The 26,913-nt window shown below is 39.8% G+C and overlaps 1 protein-coding gene across 1 annotated transcript in view; it reads right to left on the reverse strand.

Moving 5' to 3' along the window:
• The window catches only part of LOC148846698 (uncharacterized), a 60,692-nt gene that overhangs the window by 16,700 nt on the left and 17,079 nt on the right, over positions 1-26,913 (reverse strand). The window contains exon 2 of the mRNA XM_088952614.1: positions 17,686-17,820. Coding sequence (XP_088808740.1) covers positions 17,686-17,820 — 135 coding nt within the window. The remainder of the gene's footprint in view (positions 1-17,685; positions 17,821-26,913) is intronic.

Below are 26,913 nucleotides of genomic sequence, written 5' to 3' on the forward strand. Positions count from 1 at the left end.
GTCAAGAGTTTGTGCATTACAAGCACCACCACACAGCCATAGCTGTCACACACAATACAGACCTGCTTTAATGCTTTTAAGAGGGCACCACAAGACCAACAAAAACTCAACTAGTACCATTGCATTACACCTTGCACCATTCGGCCACCTATAGTAGCAGCCCTTGCACCATTTGGTCAAGGTAAACACAGCCTGTTCTTGGAATTTTGCCAAGAACCAGGGCAACAACCAACCTAGTTCTCTAGGTTCTGATCAGTCCTCTCAAGTTCTTGAAGATTTTCAACCCAGAAATACCAACAGCACACAGAGGAGAGATAACCAACCTTCGTTTGAGAGCTTCAACCAACCATTCACTGCGGAAGTTGTTTTCCTAGGAAAGAAGGTTCTGTGCACCAGAAAAAAAGGAGCTGTGATGTTTCGGGCCTAGGACGAACCACTTTTCTCCATTGACAGCCCAGAGAAGAAAAGGAGAGAACTGAAGCACGAACTAAAGTTGTCACGAACTGAAACAGGTCACGAACTGAAGTTTTTACTATAGCTACTGTAGCTAGAGTAGTCCGAACCAGTAAGGAGAAGAAGAAAGAGAAGAGAAGAAGAAGAAGATGAAAAAACTGTCGAACTTGATAGCTAAACCCTATCAGTCGACCTCTTAATAGTGATTAGGCTTCTAATTAAATGTACAAGGACTAAACTACCCCTACTTAAGTATGGGACAGAGAACCTCTAATAAGACTGCCACATAAGCTCATAACTTAACCAAGGTGAGATGACTAATCTACCCTTATTCGGCTAACTCTAACACTGCGAATAAAAGTTGCAAGGTCAAGACATGGAATTAACTTATGTCAAAGAAAATATGTTCTTGACCTACTTGAAGAAACAGGATTGTTATGTGCTAAACCAGCAGACTCCTATGGAATTGAATGTCAAGTTGAATGTTGATGCAGGTGAGGAGTTTGATGACCCTGGACGATACAAGAGGTTAGTGGGAAAGCTGAATTATCTGACTATTACCCGACCAGATATATCATTTGCTGTGAGTATGGTGAGTCAGTTTATGCAACACCCTCGGATTCCTCATTGGGAAGCAATTCTAAGGATTGTTACCTGAAGGGTGCTCTAGGGCCTTCTACTGGGAAGTAAACCTTCTAAAAACCAAATAAGCACTTTACAAAATAAGAAGTCAAATAATCACTCTCCATTTACTAATCTCTTTGTTCCTTTACCTCCAGCATTTGGGACTGGTTTCAAGATTTATTGGTTGTAGGTGGTCAACACTGGGAGACATGCACAACATGTTCTGAACCTCCTTTTTCAACAACTTGAGAACAAAGAGGAGAGGAGAGGTGCAATACAGCTGCGGTCCTTTCGTCTATATAGAAGGAAAGAAATGAATGAATTTTTCGAAGGCACTGTCTAGGAAGCAATTATAGAAAACGTCACCATAAGAGGGTGGTGGGAAGTGGTGGGGAAGTGGTGCAATCTTCATTGACTAGAACGTCATTCAAAACAAGTGGACAGCACTTTCTATAAAACAAGTTAATCCGATATTTGATGGGTGTTGCTTGGATAATCCAAGCAATTCAGGCATAGGAAGTGTATCTACGAATTGTCATACAGTTATTATTGGTGACCAATCAGGTGGTATCTATCAAAATTCATGGGGGGCAGAGGTTGATTGGTCAAAGCTCTTCTGGTATAATATCTTTCTGGCAGCAAAGACTTTTCCTATAAACAGAAATTCAATTTTTAGTGTAGAATCCATAAAATATATAAGGTGTTTATCTTTACTAGGGACAACATTGCAGACTTATGTTAGAACCATGGCATGCATAGGTGCAGTAGTGGATGAAGTGGGTAAACTGAAAGAGAGACTGAGCAGCTGTTAGAATCTTGTCTGGTTGAAAGATTTATCATTTTTTCGGTCGCTAGTTGGAAGATTTATCATTCATCACTTGAAAACCAGATGAGGTTGATGATCAAAACTGGAAAGGATAGAATGGGGATAAAAAAGTGTAGAGAGACTGGCCCAAATGAGCCCGAGCATCTATTTCATTTATTTTCTGTAGTGTGTTATTTATTTGTTTGTTAATAGGCCTGTCTTTATGGGCCTGTTACCTCTTTTTATAAGCTTACTTTAAGTTCTTGCTTAGTTGGCTGCCCACTTAAGGGCATACCTGTAATTAAACTAATGAATGAAGATTAACAAAAGGATTAGAGAGGGGAGAGAGGAGATATTTGAACTCTTCATATTCTTCCTCTTCTTTTCTCCATCTTCTTCCTTTGCACTGCTGTTCTCTACTTTTCTTCTACCTTTCTCTCTACTTTTAATCAAGTTTACATCAGGTTTAGAGTATTGATTCACTTCTTGGTATTAGAGCTAGGTTTCTTTCTTCCCTTCTTTTTTTTTTTTTTTGACTTTTGCTCATGTGGCTAAGATGATCTCAATCCGGGTTTTGTTGTCCCTTGCTGCTACCTTTGATTAGCCTCTCCACCAGTTTGATGTTAAAAAATGCCTTTTTGAATGGAGATCTACATGAAGAGGTCTATATGTCTTTGCCTCTGGGAAGGATGGCTCCAAAAGGGATGTCACAGTACCTATTGTCTCATATGTAACTAGAAGTGCATGAGGCTCATGTGTTTTAGGGGAAACAACCTACTCATTTTTGGTACTCTGTCGTTGGTACAACCCGGGATTAAAAAGAGGGCGAGGAGGTAAAGTAGGAGGAATAGGAACACGAGAATGAGAATGAAGTGACTGATCCTCCCTTGACTCATTTGAAGGAGGAAGAATCTCAGCAAAAGACTCAACTAGGACAGGCAAAGGAAGAGCAAACACCTGTGACAAATCCTCCCCCTTTGGACAATGTCTCTCCAGAAAAGAACCATAACAGGAAGAAAGCTCATCAAAGGTGACATCCATTGAGACATACCGAGTGTCAGTTTTCAAATCAAAACAACAGTAACCCTTCTGTGTGGGGGAATAACCAAGGAAGATACACTTGTGGCTTTTGGTCCAAATTTATGTCTTTGGACACTTGGGATATGTACATAACAGGTGCAGCCAAAGACACGAAGAGGAATAGAAAAAAGATCCTTGTCAGGATGAAGGAGACTGAAGGGAAACTTAAACCCTAAAACCCTGGATGGCATACGGTTTATAAGGTAGGTAGCAGTGAGAATAGCATCAACCCAAAACTTTGTAGGGACATGTGAGGCAAATAAAATACTTCTTGCAACTTCAACAATGTCTATTTTTTCTTTCAGCAACTCCATTTTGTTTTGGGGTCCTAACACAAGAGCTTTGATGAATAACCCCTAAATCAATGAAATAGCAGGTCAGGTTTTTCTCAAAATATTCTTTTGCATTGTCGAATCTGAAAATTTTAATCCTGTTATCAAACTAGGTTAGGACAAATTCATGTAATTGCCTCACAAGTCTGGAAACTTCATCAAAAATATCCAAGTGAACCGAGAAAAGTCATCAATGAACAAGATAAAATATTTGTAGCCACCCATAGAGGGTAAGTGGTAAGGCCCCCACACAGCAAAGTGCACAATATTAAAAGGAGAAGAAGATCTTTTATTACTCAGAGGATAATTGTTTCTAAAATGTTTTGACAGTTCACAAGACTCACAATGACGACTGGACAAACTAATTCCCTTAAACAGTTCTGGGAATAAACGACTTAATGCAGAAAAAGAAATATGACCCAAACAAAAATGACATAACATGACTCGACTGATGGACTTTATAGATGTAGACCCAAAAGCAGCTTTTCCAGGTTGTTCATGGCACTGTCCAAGAGTATCCAGCAGATATATTCCATTCGCCTCACGGCCACTCCCAATCACCTTTTGAGACTCTAGATCTTGAAAAACACAGTAGGAAGGGAAGAAGGTTACACAACAATTTAATGACTTAGTTAGGCTACTTATAGATAACAAGTTTGTATTTAGCTTGGGTACATGAAGAGCAGAAGGAAGAACCAAAGAACTTGTAGCCTTTATGGTTCCCTTACCGGAGATAGGGGCAAGAGAGCCATCGGCTAGGGTGATTTTGTCTCGTTCAGAAAGTAAATCATATGAAACAAACAAAGTAGAAAGGCTAGTCATATGATCAGATGCACCAGAATCAATAATCCAAGGGATCCTACGATTACCTAAAATGGTTGCATGATTTGCAGAAGCCGGTATACCTTGAAAAAATGCAAAAGAGGTTGAATTTTCTGAAGGGTTGGAAGAAGAGGTCACACCCTCTAGGTGATTGATCATCCTCCCAAACTTCTCATATTCTGCCTTCATAGCTGCTAACTACACACTAATTGTCATCTCTTCAGTTTGGTATCTGTCACTATGTAGACCAGCAGCAACATTAGCACTCCCTGGCTTTTTATTATCAGACTTCTTCTGAAACCAAAGTGGTAGGAGCTCAGGATGCAATTTCCAGCACTTATTTTTAGTGTGTTTTGGCTTTTTACAATACTCACAAATAATCTCTTTCTTCCCTGACCTACTTGGAGTCCTTGCAACCCCCTTGGGTTTCACTCCCATATTAGCAAAGTGATCACTTAGACTAGCCCCTTGGACCAGGACAAGTTTTCTGCTTTCTTCACTACTTACCAAGGCATATGCTTGAGACGGTGAGACACTATCCTTGAATAAAATATTTTGCTTTGTAATGTCATACTCTAGATTTAGCCCTGTCAAGAACTCAAACACCTTGTTTCTCTCAACCAGTTTTCTATAGGTCTCAGCATCATTAGTGGTGTCCCAGGTTACAGCTTCTATCAAATCTTTTTCTTGCCATAAAGACTTCAGTGTTGAGAAGTATACAGCTAATGGTTTCTCCCCTTGTCTCAAATTCTTCACATCACTTCTCAACTTGTAAGCCCTGGCCACATTTAATTTTTGGGAATAGGTTTCAGCAACACTATCCCAAATTTCCTTTGCTGAATTCATCCACAAATAGTGCTGACTAATTTGTGGTTGCATTGAGTTCACAAGCCACCCAATAACAGTATAATTTTCTTGCATCCACTTTTCATATGATGGATCATCTTCCGGAAGAGCCTTTTTGCTCCCGGAGATAAAACCCCACTTGCCTCTACTACAAATATGAATCTTTACTGATTGTGACCAAGCCAGATAATTAGTTCCATCCAGCTTGACTGTGGTCACAGCTAGTAGAGAGTACAGAGGCTCCCGAAACCTATCCGGATTCAGCAACGTGCTTGTTTTCAAAGTCTGAGGAGTTCATCTTCTTAAACACTTCAAAAAGACTTTAAACAACTTCGAAATACACCAAATGAAGACAGAACAAAAACTGTGTTGTGAGCCAACCTCTATGCAGTCGTACCAGTAATCTGCGTCACACTCGAAAGCTGGGAGAAACGGAGAAAATTCAGCGGCTGCTTGTAGACTTTACAGAACACCAATCCACTTGATTCGGTCTTTAAGAAGGAGAATGAGAAAGCCTTCAGTCAATAAGCGCCCAAGTCAAACTCCCTGTAGGGCCCGCAATCAGATTTCTCCAGAAAATTAGGGTTTCGGGCAACACACTTGAATCTGTCAAGGGGACGACAAAGCCAATCCTCTTCTCTCCAGAAACCACTAACAACTAGGCTGAAATAGGTGTCTTTAACTATTCATACGATTCAGCTCTCCATACACACTATGTATGGGAAAAAAAAAGGTGAAAAAAGGGGGAAAAACGAGCATGCTCTGATACCAAGAAGAAAAACAGCCTTTTGAGAAGAAATGACTATTTAGAAAGATGCAAAAGTTCAAAAGAAAGTAGCAGAAATCAGAGTTAAAGGAGAGAAGAAGGAGGTGGCGGCAACTTGGGTTCAGAGAGAGATTTTTAACATAATCTCTTCGCTTACACCCTTAATTCTATTTTATTAAGTTAAACTTTGGTAATTTACAGAGAAGACCCTAGTTGGGCAGAAAATTAAAAAGACATAACATAAGAAAGAACAAGCCCAGATTAAGGCCCATTATAGCAATGAACATAAAAGATAAAAAATGATAAACAGCCTATGGGCCATTCGGCCCATCTTCTCTACAATTATGTTGATGACATTGTCATGGATAATGACACCCAAGAGGTCAGTAACCTCAAAAGGTTTCTTAAATCTGAATTTGAGATGAAGGATTTAGGAGACATCAGATATTTCTTGGGAATTGAAGTGGCTAGATCTAAGGATGGTATTTTCATTTCTCAACGCAAGTATGTTCTTGACCTCATTGCAGAGACTGGTAAACCTAGTACTAAACCGGATTCTACTCCTATTGATCCCAACCATAAGCTTTCTGCTACTGATGTTGAACTTTTATCTGATAGGGGAGTGTTTCAGAGACTGCTTCGGAAGTTGTTATATCTCTGCATGATTCAGCCGAATATTTCCTATGCAGTGAGTGTTATTAGTCAATTAATGCATTCTCCCAGAAATACACATTTAGCTGTTGCAGAAAGAGTCTTGTGTTACTTGAAAGGTACTCCAGGGAAAGGTATTCTTTTTGCCAAGCATGGACACATGAAATTGGAGGCTTACACCGATGTTGATTGGGCTGGATGTATTGATGATAGGAGATCCACCTCGAGATATTGTGCTTTGGTGGCAAGGAACATTGTTTCATGGAGGAGTAAGAAACAGTCTGTAGTTGTCAGATCCTCTGCTGAAGCAGAATACAGGGCAATGGCACATGGTGTGTCAGAATTACTATGGCTGCGATCACTTCTAGAAGAATTAGGGGTTGACTATGAAAAGCTAATGATGCTCTACTGTGACAACCAGGCAGCTATCAACATTGCACATAATCCTATCCAACATGATAGAACTAAGCACATTGAGGTTGATAGACATTTTATACAGAAAAGAGTTTCTTCAGGAAAAGTTTGCTTGCCATTTATTGCCTTAGAAAAACAGCTAGCTGATGTTTTGACCAAGGGAGTTCCAAGAGGGAAACTGACACACTATATAAGCAAACTGGGCATGATTGACATCTATGCTCAGCTTGAGGGGGAGTGTAGAGAGGTTGGGCCGAATGGGCCCTAGTATCTATTTCTTTTAATTTCTGTAGTGTGTTATTTATTTGTTTGTTAATGGGCCTGTTACTTCTTTTTATAAGCTTACTTTAAGTTCTTGCTTAGCTGGCTGCCTACTTAAGGGCATACTTGTGATTAACCTAATGAATGAATATTAACAAAAGGATTAGAGAAGAGAGAGAGGAGATATTCGAACTCTTCTTCTTCCTCTTCTTTTCTCCATCTTCTTCCTTTGTACTATTGTTCTCTACTTTTCTTCTACCTTTCTCTCTACTTTTAATCAAGTTTACATCAGGTTTAGAGGACTGATTGACTTCTTTAATAAGGTGTAGAGAGACTGGGCTGAATGGGCCCTAGTATCTATTTCTTTTATTTTCTGTAGTGTGTAGAGAGACTGGCTGCCCACTTAAGGGCATACTTGTAGTTAACCTAATGAATGAAGATTAACAAAAGAATTAGAGAGGGGAGAGAGGAGATATTCGAACTCTTCTTCTTCTTCCTCTTCTTTTCTCCATCTTCTTCCTTTGTACAGCTGTTCCCTACTTTTCTTCTACCTTTCTCTCTACTTTTAATCAGGTTTAGAGGACTGATTTACTTCTAAAAGGATTGATGACTTATGTCAAACGCAGGATTATTCTTGTTCTTGTTTGAGAAAGAGGAAGATGGAGAGAGAGTTTTGCAGAGTGAAAGCAATAAATAGATCAAGTGCAAAAGCAGGGGTTAGGTAAAAAGTCACTGATGATGGATCAAGTGAGACACACAGGGGTGGACTTTTGTTCGGAATTACACCACCTACATGGCACACTTCGAAATTCAAGGTGATTGGCAACGCTTACAGGCTCTTCAAGAAATGTGGTCCCTAGAAACGAATGTGAACTAGCTTGCAAGAATCTAGTTCGAAACCTATGACATGTAGACAATATCAACACGTATGGATTTGTTTTTTGCAAAAGAAGCATTTTAACAGAGAGTGATAGTTGAAGGTGATGGAGGTCAAAGGGTGCCGGAGTTATAGAAGGAAAACAGGGGGAGGAAGAAGAGAAAACAAATGGTTGGCGGGAGGATGGTGAAAGATACATTGGAAATGGTTAAGACTGAGCTTAATTTAAGTTCAAAGACTGCTTCTGATAAATTGGTTTCTTCTGTTGAGTTGGGTTTCTGTGTTCATTTTTCGGGCTTTTGTTGTTGGGGGTTAGGTGCTTTTGTTGTTGGAATCGATTTGAAGAGTTGTTTTTCTTCCTTTTGGTTGTGATGTTGAGGGTTTGAGTTCAGGAGTCTTGGGCAAAGGATTGTTTTTCTTTTTCTCTTGGGTGACTTCTAGTCACCTTTCTTTTAATCTCTTTTTTCTTTTATTTAATTTTATTTTATTGTCAAATGATTCTAAAAGATCAACTTAATAATAAATATACAATAGAAGCTAAGATTTAGTTTCGTATTTGGAAAGATTTTTTTATTAAAAAGAAAAGGATGATGGGAACAATTTTGAGCTGGCTTAAAGTGGTAGTCATGTAAACGCATGCAATAACAGAAGGTTCTCTAAGGAAACATCTAACCCCAATCAATCCATAACCACCAGTATGAGTAGATTTAATGAACTTATAGACAGGTGGGAGCTGAAGGAGATCCCTCTTATGCATACCATCTTTACTTGGTCCAACTTTCAGGAAAATTGGTGTCTAGAGCATTACCTAGAGTCACTTCGGATCACCACCCCATTAGAATAGGATCAGAAATTTTTCTAAATGGTCCCACTCCCTTCAGAAAAAAAGGTTGAGAGCAAAGACAAAGGAGTGGAATGGAGACTATTTTGGAAGACTTGAAGAAAGGAAGCTTACCCTCACATCTTAGATAGAGAAATTGGACAAGTTGGAGAATGAGAGAGTTCTTGATGAGGAAGAAAGGGAATCAAGATGGAAATTGAAGAAAGATTTGGAGAAAGTTCTTAGTAGAGAAGAATTTGTTGGAGACAAAAGTCAACACATAAGTGGATAAAAGAGGGGGATGGAAACACAAAATTCTTCCATGTGATGGCCAATGGTAGAAGGCATAAGAACTTTGTGGCTAGACTGAAAATTAATGGGGAAGTGATATCTAATTAGGATGAAATAGCTAGAACCTTTGTGGACCATTTCAAATCCCTTTAAGAAGACCTTTGGAGGAGAGACTGAGTTTAGAAGGACTAGTGTGGCCCCTACTAGAAGAGGAGGCAGCAAGATGGTTGGAAAGGGACTTTGAGGAGGAGAAAATAAAAAAGGCAGTGTTTTCCATTAATAGATCTAAAGCACCGGGTCCAGACGGCTTCACAATGGCTTTCTATCAGGATTGTTGGGAAGTTTTGAAAGATGATTTACTTCAAGTATTCAAGGAAATCTCAAATACACATATTGTTAGTCGTGGAGTCAATGTTAACTTCTTGGCTTTGATTCCCAAAAAACCGGAGGCCAATCAACCTAAGGATTTCCGACCCATTAGTTTGGTGAAAAGTACCTACAAAATAATGGCCAAAATCCTATCATTAAGGATTAAAGAACAACTCCCCTCTCTCATAAGTCAGTTCCAAGGAATGTGTAGAAGAAATGAAGAGATCTAGGAATGAAGGATTTGTATGCAAATTGGATTTAGAAAAGGCCTATGACTTGGTAGACTGGAATTTCTTACTAGAAGTAATGCAACAATGGCGGTTTGGGGAGATGTGCAATTGGGTATTTGGATGTGTTCGGTCTTGTCATTTCTCCATCGTTCTTAATGGCAGATGTTTTCAGTGGACTCCTCTCTAAGGCAGATAAGGAAGATGAAGTTAAGGGATGGAGAGTGGGCAGAAACAGGGTCCCAGTTACTCACCTCCAATTTGCAGACTGTTATTAGAACTAGTTTTTTTATTTTTGTTGTTAGGGTGTTGTCAGTCTAGGATACTGTCAACATGTTCTTTTCTTTGTTTAAGTTCTTATTATTAGGGTAGGCCACCAGGGGCATGCTTGTAACTTCTTTTTCTTTTATTTTACATCATGTTAATACAAATAGGAAGCTGGGAGCCGCCAGTTTCAGTTTTTGACTCTCAAACATTTTTCCTCCTCTTCTCTCCTCTCCTCTCTCTCCTCTCTCTTCTAGAAAGAAAATATGGTATCAGAGCCTAACTCTGGGCGATAGGAATCCCTTTTCTCTTCCGAATCACATTTCTTCCACTCAGTTTATGTGTGTTGTGATTGGTTGATGTGTGTTGTGCATAGACCAATAATAACTGAAGTCTAATTTTTAGGACTATTCCTGGACGGTTTGAGTGCTGCTAGAGGATTTCAGCAGTGTAGTTTGTTATTTCTGGACTATTTTTTGAACTATTTGGTTGAAGTCCAATTTCCTGGATGGTTTGAACTGTTCTTGGATGGTTTAATTATTGCTAGAGGATTTCAGTAGTGTTTTTGGACTGTCATTTGAACTGTTTAGTGGCTACCATTAGATTTCAGCCGTGGGTTCTTTGTTTTAGAAGCAGATTTCTACATGTTTAGTGCCCTAATTATAACTGTGAGAGTTAGTAGTTGAGTGGAGATTAGTCTTGTGCACCTATGGTTTTAAGCCTTTGTTTCTGTCAATGGCAAATGATGATTCTGCCTCATCTGGGGTTACATCAACCCATAGTACAACTGGTATGGGAGCTGAAAATCTGATATTTCCTATGCCAACTACTCCTTTGAATGGCCTGAATGGATTGGGATAAAGGTGTAAAACTTTACATAACAGCCAGGGGAAAAGCTGGGTACAAAAATGGAAGAGTGAAAGAACCCAAGAATGGGACAGCTGAACATGATAGGTGGGACCAAGAGAACAGTATGGTGTGATGTCCTGGCTTCTAGCAGCCATGGAACCTAATGTGAAGAACTTTATGTGGGCAGACACCGCTAGTGAAATATGGGAACAGACCAAAACCACATATTCTGAGTAGAGGCACTATGCTAAGATTTACCAGTTACAAGCTGAATCCCCAACCTGTAAACAGGGGAACCATAGTTTGTCAACCTATTATTCAACCCTTACTTCAGTATGGAAGGAATTGGACCACTATCAAGCTATAGAATGGAAACATGATGATGATGCTAAAGCCTATAAGAAGTTGGTTTCTCAGCAGCAGATTTTTGCTTTCTTGTTGGAACTAAAGCCCGTATATGAACCTCTTAGAGTTCAGATTTTAGAGAGTAAAGAGTTGCCTTCGGTTCAAGAAGTTTATGCCCTACTTCAATCTGAGGAAAGTAGGAGTGTGATGGTTACAAGTGAGGGGGAGCAATGGGTGGCATTAGCTACAATGGGTGGTAACAATATGGGAAAGAAAAATGACTCCAAGAAAGCTGATGATAAGGACAAGTTGTTCTGTAGCCACTGCTGACGTTCAAGACATACACGGGTCACATGTTGGGAACTCCATGGGAGGCCAAAGTAGGTTGTAAAGGAACCAAGAACAAGGTAAGGTGCAGGGTCAGAAGAAGCCTAATGCAGCACATAATGTGGCAAATGTGGCAACCCAAGATACTCAGCCTGGTGGACTGTTGACTGGTACTGCTCAGGAGTACTTCACTAGTTCTGACCCCAAGGAAGATATCATGAATTCCTTCCGAAATCACTTGGAATCATATGGTAGGGCCTTGTGCTAGATGGACAGTTTAGTCACTAGTACCCCTTCTACTTCATTTGTGTCTACTTCAGGTAATGCAGCCTCTACCTTCCATGTATCCACTGCCCCTGATTCCCCCTGGATCATTGACTCAAGGGCCTCCAACCACATGACCGGTAAGCCAAACCTTTTTCAGTCTTATAACCTTTAGTCAGGAAGGGATAAGGTGAGACTTGCAGATGGATCATTCTCCTCCATTGCAGGCCAAGGATCAATATCCCTTCCTCATGGACTTAACTTGAATAATGTTTTGCATGTTCCTTAACTTTCCATCAATCTGCTTTCCATTAGTAGTATCACAAACTCTTTAAACTGCAGTGTGACCTTTTTTCCTAGTTCATGTGTTTCTCAGGATCTAACTTTTGCGAGGACGATTGGTAGAGGAAGCTCAGTGGATGGTCTCTACACTCTCGACAACAAGGCTGGTTTCTCGATGTCATCTTCAAAGTCACATAGTCAGTCAAATAAGAGTCAATTTTTTTTGTGGCGTAATTGGTTAGGTCATGTGTCTTTTGAAATAATGAAGTCTTTGTTTCCTCATTTATTTAAGTCATGTTCAGTGTCAAATTTCCAATGTCAAACATGTCAACTGAACAAGCAATGTACAACATTTCATTCAAGTAATAAAAGATCAAGTTTCCCTTAAAATATTGTGTATTCTGATGTATGGGGGCCTACTACTATAACTTCAGAGGGCAGGTATAAGTATTTTATCACATTGATTTATGATTTCTCCCGTTATACATGGGTATTTCCCACGCATAGTAGAGACAAAGTTCCAAAGGTTGTGTGAGATTTCCAGATGATGGTGTTCACACAATTTCATGTTGAAATTCAAATTTTTCAATCAGATAATTCAAAGGAGTATTTCCATGGTGAGCCAATGAGTTCTTTGCTTCCCATGGATCAATTCATAGGAGCTCATGTGCAAGAACACCACAACAATATGGTGTTGCAGAGAGAAAGAACAGACACCTCCTTGAGGTTGCACGAGGGATGATGTTACACATGAATGTACCAAAACGTTTTTTGATAGATGTTGTATTGGTTGTTGCTTATGTCATCAATTGCATGCCTTCCAAAGTGTTGAACTACAAGGTCACCCATTAGTTGTTGTTCCCCCAATCTCCTTTGTTTTCCTTTCCCATGAGAGTGTTTGGTTGTCATGCTTTTGTCCATGATTTATCTCTATCTCGTGGTAAGTTAGACCCTCGGTATATTCCATGTATCTTTTGGGGTATCCCTCTACTCAAAAGGGTTACTGGTGCTTTGATCCCATTGATCATAAGTTCTTTGTCTCTATGGATGTCTCATTTTTTGAGTCTGAACCATTCTCCTCTGCTTCCCCTTAGGGGGAGAGTAGCATGGAAGAGGAGAAGCATGTCCAGGTCCATCAAGTCTCTCTTCCTTCTATTCCGGATCCTACTCCTTTTCATGTCTTCCAACGTACATATAGTAGAGATCAGCAATGTGACAAAGATGTGGAGCCACCAAAAACTGAGCAACCGACACCTTCAAGTTCCTAGGAGGTAAGTCCAAATGAACTAGGTATTATCCCTCCTGTTGATACCCCAGCTCCCTCTTCAGTTGTGGATGACCTTGACATTCCTACTACTTAAAGAAAGGGAGTTTGGTCATGCACTACAAAACACCCCATTACCCAGTAAGTCTCCTATGACCACATTTCTCCCTCTTATCGTGCTTTCCTATCTGCAATTGATAACATCCCTATACCCAAAAATATTGCGGAGGCTTTAAAATACCCTGAATGTACAAATGCTATGAAGGAGGAGATTAATGCTCTCCATAAGAACCAGACTTGGGAGTTGGTTGATCTTCCAAAGGGAAAGGACCCGGTAGGGTGCAAGTGGGGTGTTCACAGTGAAACACAAGGCGGACGGGACAGTTGAAAGGTATAAAGCAAGGTTGGTAGCAAAAGGGTACACTCAAGTCTATGGTGTTGACTATGATGAGACATTTGCTCCAGAAGCTAAGATGAACTCAATTAGTTGGATATAAATAATGCCTTCTTAAATGGTGAGTTGGAGGAGGAGGTCTATATGGTTCAACCCCCAGGGTTCTGTGCCAAAGGAAGTGAAAATAAGGTGTGCAAGCTAAGAAAGTTTCTCTATGGTTTTAAACAATCTCTTAGGGCATGGTTCAGTAAATTTCATATGGTGGTCCAACAAGTAAGATTCAAATAATGTCAGTCCAATCACACTCTCATTGTAAAGAGATGTCAGGAACATGTTGTTATACTGATAATGTATGTAGATGATATCATCATTACAGAAAACTGGAGCTCAAAAATACAAAGGCTGAAGAGGTTCCTAACCTCCAAATTTGAAGTGAAAAATCTGGGTACACTAAAGTATTTTCTTGAAATTGAAGTTCCCCACTCAAAAAGGGGCATATATATTTCTCAAAGGAAGTATGTCCTTGATCTGTTACAAGACACAGAGAAGTTAGGAGCAAAGCCAACAGATACTCCTATGGATGTAGATCATAAACTAGGTGATTGTGATGGTGAACCTCTAAAAGATGTGAAACAGTTTCAAAGGTTAGTAGGAAGGTTGCTCTATTTGTCCATAACACGTCCAGACATTGCTTATTCAGTTGGGGTCCTAAGCCAATTCATGCATTCCCCTAAGAGACCACACATGGAGGCAGCAGAGAGGATTCTCAGGTATTTGAAGAAGTATCCAGGAACAAGGTTGCTATTCAATAAACATAATCATCTGAAAGTGGAAGTCTATACAAATGCAAATTGGGCAGGTGTTGTGGATGATAGAAAGTCCACAAGTGGATCCTGCACACTTGTGGGAGGAAATCTAGTGACAAGGAGAAGCAACAAAGTGTAGTTGCAAGGTCAAGTGCTGAAGCGGAGTATAGGGCTATGGCACATGGGGTCGCTGAAGTACTTTGGCTGAAGAATCGTCTAGGGAAACTTGGGGTAACTGTTCACAATCCTATGAGAAGTGGACAAGCACTTCATAAGAGAAAACTGGAGAAGGGAGAAATTTGTACGCCTAATGTCAACTCCAAGGAGCAACTAGCCGATATTCTCACAAAAGGACTTCCATACTTGCAGCATAATGAGTTGTGTGACAAGTTGGGCATTATAGGTATATTTAGCCCAACTTGAGGGAGAGTGTTGTTAGAATTAGTTTTTTTATTTCTGTTGTTAGGGTGCTATCAGTCTAGGATGCTATCAGCATGTTCTTTTCTTTGTTTAAGTTCTTATTATTAGAGCAGGCCACCAAGGCATGCTTGTAATTTCATTTTCTTTTATTTTACATCATGATAATACAAATAGGAAGCTGGGAGCCGCCAGTTTCAGTTTTTGACTTTCAAACACTTTTTCCTCTTCTCTTCTCTTCTCTTATCTCCTCTCCTTTCCTCTCTCTCTTCTAGAAAGAAAATGCAGATAATATCATTATTTTTGTGAAGGGGGAGACCCTAGGAGTGTGAGGAAACTAAAAGAACTTATTCAAAGGTTCGAAAAGGTGTCCAATCTGAAAATCGATTTGGACAAAAATTGTGTAGCAGGGATTAATATGGATGAGAGTGTCCTATGTTTGGTCGCGGAGTGCTTAGAGTGTCAGATTACCCCTTGGCCTTTGACCTACTTAGGACTTCCCCTAGGAGCCAACCCTAAGGAAAGCAGATTTTGGAACCCAGTTATAGAAGGATATGGTAAGAGACTGGCCACTTGGAAGAGGAGTTACATATCTTTGGGAGGGAGGATTACCTTGATAAGATCTACTTAAGCTAACTTACCTATCTATTTCCTCTCTATTTTTAGGATCTCTCCAAGGGAAGAAAAGAAATTAGAAAAAATTATGAGAGATTTCCTTTGGGAGCCAGGAGAGACAAGAAAAAACCGCTTAATCAATTGGGGTATTGTGTGCAAAAGTAAGGAAGAGGGTGGATTACATCTTGGGAATTTGAGACAGAAAAGCGCAGCTCTATTAGAAAAATGGTTATGGAGGTGGTCACTTGAGCGGGAAAATTTGTGGGCTGAAGTAGTAGACAATATTCATGGGAGATTAGAGAGTGGTCGGGATGCTGGTGTATCACGTCGGGCTACTTTGCCTTGGAAAGCAATCCACAATGTGCTTCCTCAGTTCCTCAGTTTTATCAAATATGATGCTTGCTCAGGGAACCTAATCCGTTATTTGGAATATATTTGGCTTGATGAGGGGACCTGTTTCCTTGTACTCCATTTCCTTATACAAAAATAAGGTGATTTCGAGCTTTTTTAGTCCTTTCTACTTCACCTTTTAATCTTAATTGGGATTTTGGGTTTCGAAGGGAGCTAAGGGATAAAGAAGCCTCCTTTTTGACAGAGCTTTTCTTACGATTGGATAAAGTTTGCCTAGACCCTCTAAACCAAACAGGAGGGTTTGGTTACCAAATCCTAAAGGTTTCTTCTCTTGTGCCTCCTTCTTTAAAACTCTTTGCCAGTCCTCTTCCTCTCCGATGTTTCCTTGGTAGGACGTTTGGTTTCAGCCGATCCCTCGTAAAATAAAGGCCTTTTATTGGGAAGTGGTATATGGGAAAATTAGCAATTTGGATTATTTGCAAAAAAACAGGCCTTTTTTGTGTATTTCCCCGAATTGGTGCACTCTGTATAAGTTTGATGGCGAATCTTGTTTTCATATATTTATTTCCTGTTCTTTTACTACAGAAATTTGGGAGTGGATCTTCTCTTTATTTGGGTGCAGGTGGAATATGCCATTGGAGATTAAATTGTTGTTTAATCCATCTACATTTACTTGGCCAAAGAAAAGGAGAATAACGACGTGAAGATGTGCTAGAGCAGCAGTGGTTTGGACTTTATGGGAAGAAAGAAATGCCAGAATCTTCCAAGAGAAGGAGAGCAGCAGCAAATTATGGATTGTGTTTTGGCTAAAACTATACATTGGCTACAAACTGTGGAACTGTTTAAAAGTTTCTCCTTTGATGACATTTGGAGGAATTGGCTTTCAGTAGATTCTAGTTTAGTACAAAAGGCTAAAACACGACTGAGTTGGACACCACCCATGGAAGTCTTCATGAAACTAAACTTTGATGGGAGTAGTTGAGGCAACCCAGGTGGCCAGGACTATCTGGAATTGGAGGAACCATTAGATACACGGATGGGAATCTGAGAGCACTATACTCAGGACCGATGGGAAATGGAGACTCTTTAAGGGATAAACTGTATGCAGTCCTACAAGGTGTACAGATTGCAAGAGAGATAGGGATGGAGTGCTTGGTAAAAGAAGGGGACTCCAACGTGGGGGTGGGTTGGCTTAGAGATACAAATTCAGTGATATGGTGCTACAGAAATGAATTGAAGAAATTCAAATGGGCAACACAACATATGAATTTAATCATACAATTGGTGGGAAGGGAGGCTAATTCATTTGCTGATTGCTTAGCCAAACAAGGAGTAACTAGGGAACAGTTGTATTGGGCCCATTTATGAATTTTGTGTTGTTCTTTTCTTTTAAAGGATGAGGCTGCACCTCGTGCCTCCTGTTGGGATGCTTGTAACAGTCTTTATTTTGTTGATAATAAATTCTCAATGAAATTTTATTTATCAGAAAAAAACATTACTATTCCACATATCTAAATTTTTTATCAATAACTGCAATAACTTATTATTAATAAGAAGTTAGAAGTACAGTACAAATAACAAAATATTGCCCCCAATTTATGTTATAATACCATCTCTTGTACTCCACATAGCACCAACAGTTTTCATTAGGGAATATGTCAATTCCAGTAATATTTCATGTTGATACCTATGGAAATGGAAATATGCCGTGGAAATGTTAGGAAAATTTCTTGCATTTTCTTGCATGAAGTGCCTGTTCTTGGACTCTGGCCCGCATTATCACATTTGTCAACCTAAGATTTCACCATTACACTAAACAATGCCCCTAATAACATAAGAATAATAGCACAAAAAATATGGATCTCTTACCAAGCCCCAAGGATGATGCAAAAACAGGTCTCACCGGAAGCTCAGTGTAAACATAGTACAGTAGCAAAGCTGACAAGCCCCCAGCAGCTAGAGACTTCTGGCTTCCACTTTTCAAATAGCCCATCACACCTCCAGCTGTCACAATGCCAATCAAGACAAAATCAATGTTAGATATAACATTCAACAAGTAATTACGTCAAAACTGAATAACTTATACTATTCAAAGCGATATTGAAAACAACCTTAAAGAAGGAAAGCTTTTTGTCTTTTGGTGTAGTTTTGGAAGAAATGATAATTAAATAAGAAGCAATTCCAATAGCCCTCATTTCAACTAGTGACCCCAAAATTCTGCAAGGCCTCCAACAATACCACTATTACAATGTTTTAAAATAGATTTGATTAAAAACAATGAAGAGAAAATAGAAACACTTTTCTGCCAACAATTTTCCAAATTTAAAATAAAACCCTTAAACACTTTCTTTATCAGCAAAGAAAAATCATTTATTAAGTTATTAATAACTGGTTACAGTATAAATGTAACCCAGGATACTATAGATTACAGCAATGCCCAAAAGAAAGTGGGTCTATCAAATCCCTGCTTTGCTAACACATCCGCCAACCCATTTGCTTCCCTTTTGAACCATCCAAAACCAGAATTATATTTCTTAGCAAGCATGTCAATTTGTCTGAAGATAAATCTGAGTTTCCAGGGTGCTGAGTCAATTTGCTTTTCCCATTTTTTTAATAAAACCGGAAGGTGCTACACAAGCCAGGGGGTAGCACATCCCCAAAGGTCACTAAAATAAATATACCTTAGATCCCAATGCAAGCTATTTAATAGAACAGACCCTCCCACCATAGCCTTATGCACTAACCAATCAGCCACTTGATTGGCTTCATGGATCAAATGAAGGAAACACCATAAGTAAACTGGGTACTCAAACGCACACACTCAGCAAGGATGCTTTTTAATCTCCACGGTGGATCCACAGTTTTCTTCAGACAGTCGATGGCAAGCTTCGAATCTCCTCCAATGATAATGGGTGAATCCTTTAAGTTGATGGTGATGTTAAGCGCTTTCCAAGCCACCCAAGCTTTAGCAACGTTGATGGAGGCAAGGCCAATGTGATATGCCTTCAGGTCACGCACCAAACCACAATGATCTCTAGCAATGCAAGCAATGGAGCACCAACCTTCCGAGATACATGAGGCATAAAGTTGATTTTAATAACCCCTCTTTTTGGGGCTCTCCAAACAATTGATTTCCACCCTTTAAGGGCTTCAACTGATTCATCATTAAGATGGTTGGGCGTAATCTCTCCATAGAAATGGAAGGCTTTCTCCAACAGAACCGGAGGGGGTGTGGATTTATCATTGAACAAAAGATTTTTTTTTTTATCAATAACTTTGAAAGAATTTCATTAACTAAAATACTTCAGGATACAACAAGAATTTGCAAAAGAAATCAGCTTAGGAAGCTGACCCAGGACAGAATTACAAATGTGCCCAAAACATATATGTTCTTTGAACCCCTTGCTTTGCCAAGCTATCTGCCAAACTGTTGGCAGATCTCCTAACCCATCCCACCTTGATTGACATGTTCCTTGACATCCATTTAAATCTTCTGAAATCATTCTTCAACTGCCATGTCACCCCTTCCCCTTTCTGCAACCATTTTATCACAGTTTTTGAGTCTCCCTCGATCAATAATGAATCCATTTTCATCTCTAATGCCCCCCCCAAATACCTGAAGGGCCTAGGTTACACACACAACTCCCATCAAAGTCCAGCTTCTTCCAACCTTCCGTTGGAGGGGACCAAGACTCTAAAAACTATCATCTTATAGATGATGAAGCAGCAATAAGTCCCCAAACCCTGAAAAAGTCTGCAACCCTAAAAGCTGAAAACAGCTTCAAGCTTTTTACCCAATGTGCAACCCTCAATGTTATTGTTTCAACTAAAACTTCATTGCATTTTTCTTTACTTTCAAATATTCTATAATTTCCTTCCTCCCAAATGGTCCACAGTATTACTGCTTTAGTACACCTCCAAAGAATCCTTCCCCTCCTTGTCTTACCATTGATACCATTAGGGTTGAGTAAACCTTCCACCCTGTCAAGAGAGGACCACCTGTACCCGAAAAGAGAAGTAAACCAATTCCAAATAAAACTGACAAAAGGGCAAGATATTAGAAGATGGAAAGCAGTCTCACCACTCAATTTACATAGGACACACCAGTTAAGGGATAAGCACCAATTTGGTCTTTTCCTTTGAAGTATATCGAAGGTATTAATACAATCATGAAAAATCTCCCCAAAAAAAGCACTAATTTTAGGGGGAATAGGAGGGCACCAAATTTGTTTGACTGGAAAATGAAGAGAAGATTGTGTGACAACCAACAAATGTAGAAAGAATTTACAAAAAGACCCATCAGAATTAGGACCCCAAATTCTAGAGTCTAACCCACCTTCCCCCAAGAAAACTGAATTCAGCAATCCTAACAACTCGGACACTACAAGAAGTTCAGACTCTCTAAGGTTCCTATTAAATCCAAAGTTCCTATTCAACCCTGGAAGGTGAGATGGTTGACTTAGGAAATCTGAAATAGGCTTACCCTTGAACCTAGACAGATCACAAAGAGAAGGAAATTTCTCACCTAATTGAGTATCCCCAATCCACACATCCTCCCAAAATCGGATTTTAATACCAGAAGACAAGTCATACCTGATAAAATTTAGGAATGTAGAGAGAATATCATGGATGGCCTTCTAGGAAGCAGCCAAGTTAGCCCTACAGAAACATCCAGCATCCCATCCGTTGCTCGACATGCCATGAATGCTTGCAAACACTCTGTGCCATAATTTCTCATTTTCATTTGGAAACCTCCAAAGCCATTTGCTAAGCAAAGCCTGATTCTTCAGTCTAACATTACCTATTCCCAAACCCCCTTCCTCTATTGAACAAAAGATTATTTCTATTCTTCCATATATACCACTGGAGAATCACAATTTTCTCTTTACCCAATGGGTCTAGAGCTTGGTTTTTAGATTCTAAAGTCCTAGTCAACCACCCTCTAACCTAAGAAACCTCATTACTAGGCACGGGGAGGTCCTGGTTTACAATCATCCAGATTTGCTTAGAATAACTACAGTTTAAAAATAGATGATTTATGTCTTCCTCATCCCTACAGTGATGACAGGCACCATTAATATTAAACCCCCTAAGAATAAGTTTATTTTTCGTAGGCAGTTTATCATTGAGAACCAGAAAGAGAAAAACTTCAATTTTGGGGGGAATACTAAGTCTCCAGATTTTATATAGCACTTTATTTAGCTTTGCCCATGTTATGACCAGTAGTGAATCCCCTTCAATTTCCAGCTCTCTTGCACCCAACTGCTTCGCAAGTTTCAGGATACAACAGAAACCTTAAACGATAGATGCTTTTATTTTACAAATTCAAAACCAGTTCTAAAATCAGGACCTCTATTAATTGCAGACATTACCCAACAATTTTTTACAGAGTTTTCCACAACTATTCCTTCTGACAAACAAACATTGGAGCTCAAACTCTGCTGATAATATTCTTTTTTGGTAATAAATTAAAAAAACATTCAAATAAATAAAAGATCACAATAAGAAAAGGTGATGAGTAATCACAACAATAGAAGAAAATAAAATAACCAGAAAAATACATATAAATTAGTCACCACCCCCAACATTTTGCAGCTCTAAAAAAGACTACAACCCTGCTCTAGAAGACTCTTCAGATACTTCTTTAAAATCTGGTATAAAGAGACCCTAAAGTTGTGGCATGGAGTGCTGCCGAAGTTGGGAATAGAGCCATGCCACATACTACATGTGAGCTAGTATGGTTGAAGAATCTATTTCATGAGATTGGAATTCCAGTAAACAGCCCCATGAAGTTGTACTGTGACAATCAAGCTGTTGTCCATATTTCATGAGAGGACCAAGAAAATAGAGGTTGACTGTCACTTATAAGGGAAAAGATCCTTCAAGTAATTGATATTTTTAATCAATAACAGAATCAATTTCATTAATCAAGAAGAACTTAGTACAACAAGAAAGGGGAGGGATAAACACTATTAGCCCACTCCAACAGATATTCAGCTTTTTAGCCTTTTGAATCCCTTCCATAACAGCCATAACTTCAGCCCTTAGCGAATCCCCAATTCCAATAGGACCTGGGTTGAATTCAATGATATTTCCCTCACCATTCCTGAAGACTCCTATGCCAAACAGACCTGGATTGCCTTCACTACTACCATCAAAGTTTACCTTAATGACACCTCTAGATGGTGGGGACCAAACAAGCCTGACCACCTCGTTACAAGGTGCAGAAACAACTACCACTCTCCACTTTCTCATACCTCATTGCTAGGAATATCCTTAAAGACATCCAATGACTTAACCCAGTGAACCACCATGATGATAAAAGCTTTGATGACAACTCCTCTGCAACTTTCTTTTTCAAGAAATATTCTCTGGTTCCTCTCATCCCAACTAAACCAACACACTGCTGCCCTTGTACGCCACCATAGCATTCCTCCCCTCTTCTTTGACCAGCTTACGAAAGTAGGAGCAAATAGGCTTTGTACATAAGGCAGAGGGTTCCACCTGCAGCCAAACAAAGATAAGAACCATTCTCAAATTAAAGAGGAAAAAGAGCAGGAGATTAATAAGTGATAGCAATTCACCATTAACTTTAAAATGGGAGCACCAACTAGGTTTTTTTCTTTCTAGTAGCTCACAAGTATTAATTCTTTCCAAATACATTTCCGAACACAAACCACCCACCCTAGGTAGATCAGTTTACCCCAAATCTCCCTAAATGAAACGGAAGACCCTTGGGTTTCATGCGGTTAACTAAGGGCTGAAAGAACCATAAGTGAAGGTACATGAGGCTGACAAGGTCCAAATCAATGTTTTAAAAACCGACCCCCGAGGCCAAACCATTTTTGCCTCCAGGTCATGGGTCACCGGTTCGACTGGTCAGGTTGAACAGTTCAGACCATGCCAAATCAGTGCATGTATTAAGTATATACATTTATATACATACATATATATATATATATATATATATATATATATATATGTGTGTGTATAAATATATATTTTAGCAATAAATAATGTATAAATATGTTTTAGATATGTTATATGTATTATTTTATATTTAATTTATGTTTTTAATTCAGTTTTTAATTCTTTATTTATACAAAAATATTAAAAATTGCAATTTGAGGCCAAAAAAGGGTTTTTTTGCAAAAATAGCAAGGGGATGCATAGATCTCGAAAAGTTATCCAAAATCAAAAAATCTCACCCCAATCGGACATCAAGGTGCAAAGTTATGGCCTCCAAAAGTTTAGCGTGAATTGAGTGTGCAACTCGTGACCCGACCAACGGTCAAACGGTTCTTGACCAAGTCAACGGTTTTTTACCGTATGGCAAGTCTTGACTGAACCGGACTTGAAATCCTAGCCAGGTGACGGTTCGACCAGTCGGGTCAACAACAGGTTGAAAACATTGGTCCAAATTCTCCTATCCCTTTTACCAACTTCCAAACACACCCCTTCCAAATTTTGTAGTAAGTTTATGACATTGTCCATTTCAAAGTCATGAATTCCTCTTCTAAGGCCCAAATCCCAATTACACCCAACACTCGGATTAGACAGCCAAAAAAAACAAGAAATAGATTCCTCCCTATGGTTGGAAAGAGCATAAAGAGATGGGAATTATGTCCTTAGTGGTACATTACCCACCCAAACATGCTCCTTGAATATGACAAGATTTTTAGATCTGAGACTATACTTGATGTGTGGGAAGAAGAGAGGTAGAAATAATAATATATTTTCAAAAGGTGCAAGGTGCATCAGGCGTGCACCTTTTGAAAGGGCTGCACCTAGGACCTAGGCGGGGCGCCTACCCTAAAATGCACTTCGCCTGTGTGCCTAGGCGTGCCTTTTAAATCACTAACCTAACCCTCCATATTTCTAACCTCTACCCCCTCCACTTCCTCCCAAAATTCCACCTATACCCCTTCTTCATTTGGACCATACACATTTGTAAGTCTCTGCTTCCACTCCCCTTCCACCATCTGAAAGCAAATTGAAATTGAAAGCATTCCCTTATTTTCTCCAATTTTCTTGAGAACCCTTGGATTCCAAATGGCCACTAAGCCCCTTGAAAGACCCACAACATTCACCTCCACCCATTCCCCACTGTTAGACCCCCAAATTTAATTCTTTAATCTCAAATTGAATGTCTCCAACTTCGTCTCTTGCAATAGCACAACATCTGGCTTTATGCTTTCTTAAAACATTCCTTACTATTGACCTCCTTTTTTCTTCTCTCAAACCCCTGACATTCCAAGACACCAACTTCATATTCGGAACCCACCTTCCAAAAACCCCTTCTCTACACTTTGAAAATCTCCACTCTTTACTCTTCGTCCACTATCCCTTCTCCTTCATCCCACATCTCACCTCCCTCCCCACTAACTCTCCTTTTATTATGTTCTTCCCTTATCTTCTCTCAAGGTGTTCTATTGCTTTCCACCCCTTCCCCCTAGATAGAAAAGTCCAAGTGATTTTCCTATCTCCACCTATCTATCCACCATCCTATCAATGTCCACCCTTCTGGCCTTCCCTCTCTACGGGTATCTCCCGTGAAGATTTTCCACTTCAACCCCCTCTTTTGTCCTTTTCCTATCTCCAAGGACCTATTGCCCCTACTACTGTTGTTCCTTATCCCCTCCCTCAACCCTTCTTCTTTTGTTATAAACCTTACTAAGTTTCCCCCCTGCTCTTTTCCTCTTTCAATAAACCTCCTCACTTCCAAATCTCCAGCCCCATACCCCCCCCCCAATATCTTCCTCACCGCCTGACACTCCCACTCAATGATTTAAAAGGCGTGCCTAGGCGCATAGGCGAGGCGCAATTCAGGGTATGCGCCTGCCTAGGTCCTAGGCGCAGCCCTTTCAAAAGGCATACGCCTGGTGCGCATGATGCGCCTCAGCCTAGGCGTGTGCCTTTTGAAAATTTGATGCTTTTTTGCTTTTTTTGAACATAGCGGCTAGGCCGAGAACCCCCAATTTGGTAGTGTTGTTCATTCATTCATCCTAATAAAAGGTCTTCTTAAAAAGCAATTAAAACTATAAAATCATTGTTTTTTGTGTGAAGAGTAAGAATTTAAGACCTAATGTGGACTTGCCTCGAGGGGCGTGGCACAAAGGCAGCTCGTAGAATCAGGAGGGTAATATGTTTTACATTACATTAGCTACTTGAAGTAATGCAATTGAGTGAAAAAAGAGATTAGAGGTTTTACATGCTTGAAAATGTTTTATATGTTTGGTTTTATTTTTAAATTCTCATTTGAATATGCTTTACATCTTATGTTTATGTATTTTAATTTTAGATAGTAGGTTTTTTAAAACATTATTTTAAATTTTAAGTTTATATTTTTTACTTTTTTAATTTTTGGCATTTTTTTTATTTTCTGACATTTTTTTATTTTTTAGCATTTTTTGTATTTTTGTGCCTTGCTTCAAAAAGGTGTGCGCCTCACCTTGCGCCTAAGGCGCAAATAGACCCATGCGCCTTGCGCTTTTAAAACACTGCTCCCACTCCCATAGAAGATGAGGAGAAAGTGGAGAAGAAGGAGAAGATGCAGAAGAAAGGGAATGGGAAGCCAGCCTTACCTCTTCGGATGATTGCTCAGTAGAACCCAAATGACAACCATTACCTATAGATTTATGACCCCTCTATCTCCCAAACTCTGTGCCACCACTAACAAGACTAGGGTCCCCACAAGCTCTCTTCCCTTTCTCTACATTGGTTCTAACCAACTGTGTTTCAATTTCAAGAACTGTTTGAGGGGATGAAAGCCTCCCTTGATTGAGAACTCCAGTCCGAATCCGATTTGGAAACAAATCCACATCTCCCCCGATGACCTCAAAGCTTTGCAACTTCTTTTTTTGCCTAAGGAGGAAAAAGACACCTTCATTCTTGTCCCTACCTAAGTGTCGATCTTCCTGTCATTCTCAAACCGAGTCACCACCCATACCCACTTGTCATCATCTTTGGGTCCTCAGTTCTCTGTCCTTCTCAACCCCAAATAGGTATATTCCCCTCTTCAAAGAGAAAAGCCTTTTTTCCCAAAATTAACCTTTGCCTCTTTAAAACTTTTACCCAGGCTTCCCTTTTGAAAATTAAAAATAAGCTTCTTAAACTAGTGGACCCACTCCCCCTCTTACCCACAACCACTTGTTTCCTAGTTCTTTATCTCCCCACCCCCATCTCCCACCTTTTGATCTCCCATTTGTTCATCCTCCCTTCCCACCAAGTGCCCCTCAAACAAACCACTTTGTTCCAACTCTGCTCATATGTCCATCCCTATTGTCAAAAACTTCCACTTCATCTTCGTCTCTAACCGAGCAACCTTTTGACTCCCTCTTCCCCTCCGCCTCCTTCTCCTCTTTGCAACCAGATGATCCTTCATCCCTCCCTATCCCAACTCCTTCATTTCTCACTACTTCTTCATTTGTCCATGTTTTCATTGAGGGCTTCCTCTCCTCCTTCCAAAACAACTCATTGATGCCTTCAGTCATAGCTCATATATCTCCCCTACAAATTCAAATTCAAGTCTCTCTGGGACAGATATGATATCCGTAACTTCGACTAAGATCCTTGCCATGTCAAGCTTCTGCCAAGTTCTGTTTTTCTCATCATATTTCAGAAATCTACCACAACAAATGGCTATTTCTTCAAAAGTTAGGATACTCCACGCATGTAATGGGATGCCAACGACTCCAATCCGCACCACATACTTCTGCCTACCTGCAACAATCTCTCCCGCTGCCAGATACCACCAGTCCAGCCTCAGATCAAACTCTCTTTCCATTGCTTTTTCTGCTTCCAACACCCTTTCTGTGAACAATTGCGAACGGTTTGCTGTGAAACATGAACAGGAGAAGCCCTACATTCAATCTCATCACTCCCATCACCTTCTCTCTTCTCTAGTCCACCATCGCCCAAGCTTCAATTCTTTCAGCTTCATAATCCTCTCCCACAACTCTTCCTACAAAGCTCACCTATAAAACTTTCATTCTCTCCTCCATCTTGCCTGCCTTCCTCACATCCAAGGATCAAGCTATCAATATCGGGTATCATATTGGATAACTTGGACACGGATACGGATACGCTTGGGGAATG

This window comes from Nelumbo lutea, chromosome 6 (genome assembly GCF_056320005.1).
Source record: "Nelumbo lutea isolate HS-2025 chromosome 6, American lotus-T2T, whole genome shotgun sequence".
Classification (NCBI taxonomy): Eukaryota; Viridiplantae; Streptophyta; class Magnoliopsida; order Proteales; family Nelumbonaceae; genus Nelumbo; species Nelumbo lutea.